Source organism: Sinocyclocheilus anshuiensis, unplaced genomic scaffold (assembly GCF_001515605.1).
Source record: "Sinocyclocheilus anshuiensis isolate Anshui unplaced genomic scaffold, SAMN03320099.WGS_v1.1 scaffold3143, whole genome shotgun sequence".
NCBI lineage: Eukaryota > Metazoa > Chordata > Actinopteri > Cypriniformes > Cyprinidae > Sinocyclocheilus > Sinocyclocheilus anshuiensis.
Genome location: NW_015542571.1, coordinates 17,049 through 19,170, shown reverse-complemented (window position 1 = coordinate 19,170; position 2,122 = coordinate 17,049). Strand labels below are relative to the sequence as shown.

Here is a 2,122-nt window from a genome sequence, read left to right as displayed (position 1 = left end):
ACTAAAATGTCATCAGTTTTCGTCGACTAAAACTAGACGAAAATAGTCATGGATAATTCTGACTAAAATAAGACTAAAATGCTCAGACTTTTAGTTGACTAAAACTTGACTAGACTAAAAAGAGTATGAACGTGACTAAAACTAATAAAAACTAAAATGACAGCTTCACACAAAGACTAGACTAAAACTAAAATTAAAACAGGCCGCCAAAAACAACACTACACAGGCAGTTTTTAAATAATATTTTCATGTCGATATAAAGTTGTTGCATATTGTTGAAACTAATCATGGTAGTGGTATCTTTGTAGGACTGTATAGAACAGTGGCACGCGAAAGCGAGTGTCTGGCGAATATCGAACCTAAAACTAACTTTACCGCGCTAGCATTAAAATGCAATGACATTTACATTGTCGTCGCATTTCGTGCGCCACTGATAAAAGGCTGCCTGACGCACACCTAAAATTCGAATGCAACATTTTTGCATTGGAATGTGGATTTTTATTTTAAATTCGACGAATATTCGAAATTCTACTTTTTTTTGACAGCCCTATTGAGTATTTGTGATCAGACATCAACAGTGCTGTCTAGGTTCGCTGTGTTTTGACACACAGTCTATATGACCTGCATGATTTTCTCTCACCTGTCCGCCAGCTCCAGAACCTCATGCACGTTAGCGGTGCTCACTCGTATCTCGCCCGTGTACATGAACTGGATGACGCTCTCCACCGTCTCCTGGTCGAGGCCTGCCTCGCTGCTCCACTCCTTCATCTCCACCCGCCGCGTCACCGACTCCGAAAACTGACCCCCGAGCAGCGGCGTGAAATAATCCGTGGCCGCAGCCAAGACTGAGCGGTGGGCGCTGAACTCGAAGCTGTTGGCGGCTCCCGGGGCGCTGCTGAACACCAGCGTCACGTCGCAGAAGAGCCCGAGCTTGCGTTGCTCGTTCTGCCGCCGGGAGAGCTCCGAGCAGTGGGTGGCGGAGGCAAACTCCTCGGCCTCCTCAGACTCTCCGTCTCCCGCTAGAGCGCTCGCCGTGCTCGGCCCGCCGCTGTTTCGGTTGGCGTCCTCTGGATTCGGGGCGGCTGCGGCCATCTCGGTGTCCGCGCGGTCGGTTCGTAAAGTGCGTAGTATGTTGAGGTGGTGGAGCACACTCAAACATACACACTCCAACATAAACAGCGCTTGACATGCGCACACGCAGCATACACCGCAGGAGTCCTGTTGACGTTACAGGAACTGACGAGGGACATGGGTTGCTGATCTGGGAAAAAAGAAATAACAAAAATATCAACGGTGTATTGTTTTGAAATAACATAATGTGTTATAAAATATTATGTTATAAAATAAAATACACAATATGGTGTCAGTCTTCAGTGTACATTAAGCTCGACATTACCGCAAAATAAACCTCGTCACGAATGGCATATTCCTGGACTAATTAAATGTCAAATATTATTTATAGCCATTATAAAGACTGGGGTTCCCAAACTTTTTTTTTTTTGACAGCAGAACCCGTTAGACTTAGAATAGGCCTATGTAGTTTACTTGTAGGCCTACCCCTTGAAATTTTAAGTTTTAGTTTCCACAATTTAACGACACATTCGCATATTCACGGTTCTGTGATGTTGATTAATGATCAAATAACATCGAGGCAAACAGATAAAATGTGTTTTCAGTTTTTTTTTTTTTTTTTTTCTGGATGATTATATAAAATTTTAACAAAAAACATGTCTAATTAATTAAAATCATGAAACTTGTTTAATTTAACAGCAATTCAGGCCTAGTGTGTGTGTGTGTAGTTAATTTTTTTAGCACTATGGAATGAAATTACGACTTCATGAACAATGAATTGTCCACCCATCCATTTTCTATTTGTGTATTGGAATGCAGATGAACATATAAAATTAGAGAGCCATCTGCTTGCGACCTCTTGACTTTGCAGTTAGCTTGCTTTAATTTTTCTTATGCACTGGTTCACTAAGCGAATCAGCCAACCAGAATGATCAGCATTATTACAGACATGGGCGTCGCTAGGCCATTTTTAGGGGGGCTATATGGGATGATATTAGACTCAAAATGATTAATAGATGCACGCACAATTATCCATGTACTGCATACATTT

General features: G+C 42.2%; 1 protein-coding gene across 1 annotated transcript in view; it reads right to left on the bottom strand.

The window, feature by feature from the left end:
- Positions 1–1,263, bottom strand: part of LOC107694394 (kelch-like protein 11) — a 25,283-nt gene extending 24,020 nt beyond the window's left edge. Inside the window, exon 1 of the mRNA XM_016494085.1 lies at positions 641–1,263. Within this exon, the coding sequence (XP_016349571.1) occupies positions 641–1,173 (533 nt within the window). The 5' untranslated portion in view covers positions 1,174–1,263. The remainder of the gene's footprint in view (positions 1–640) is intronic.
- Between the last annotated feature and the right edge of the window lie 859 nt (positions 1,264–2,122).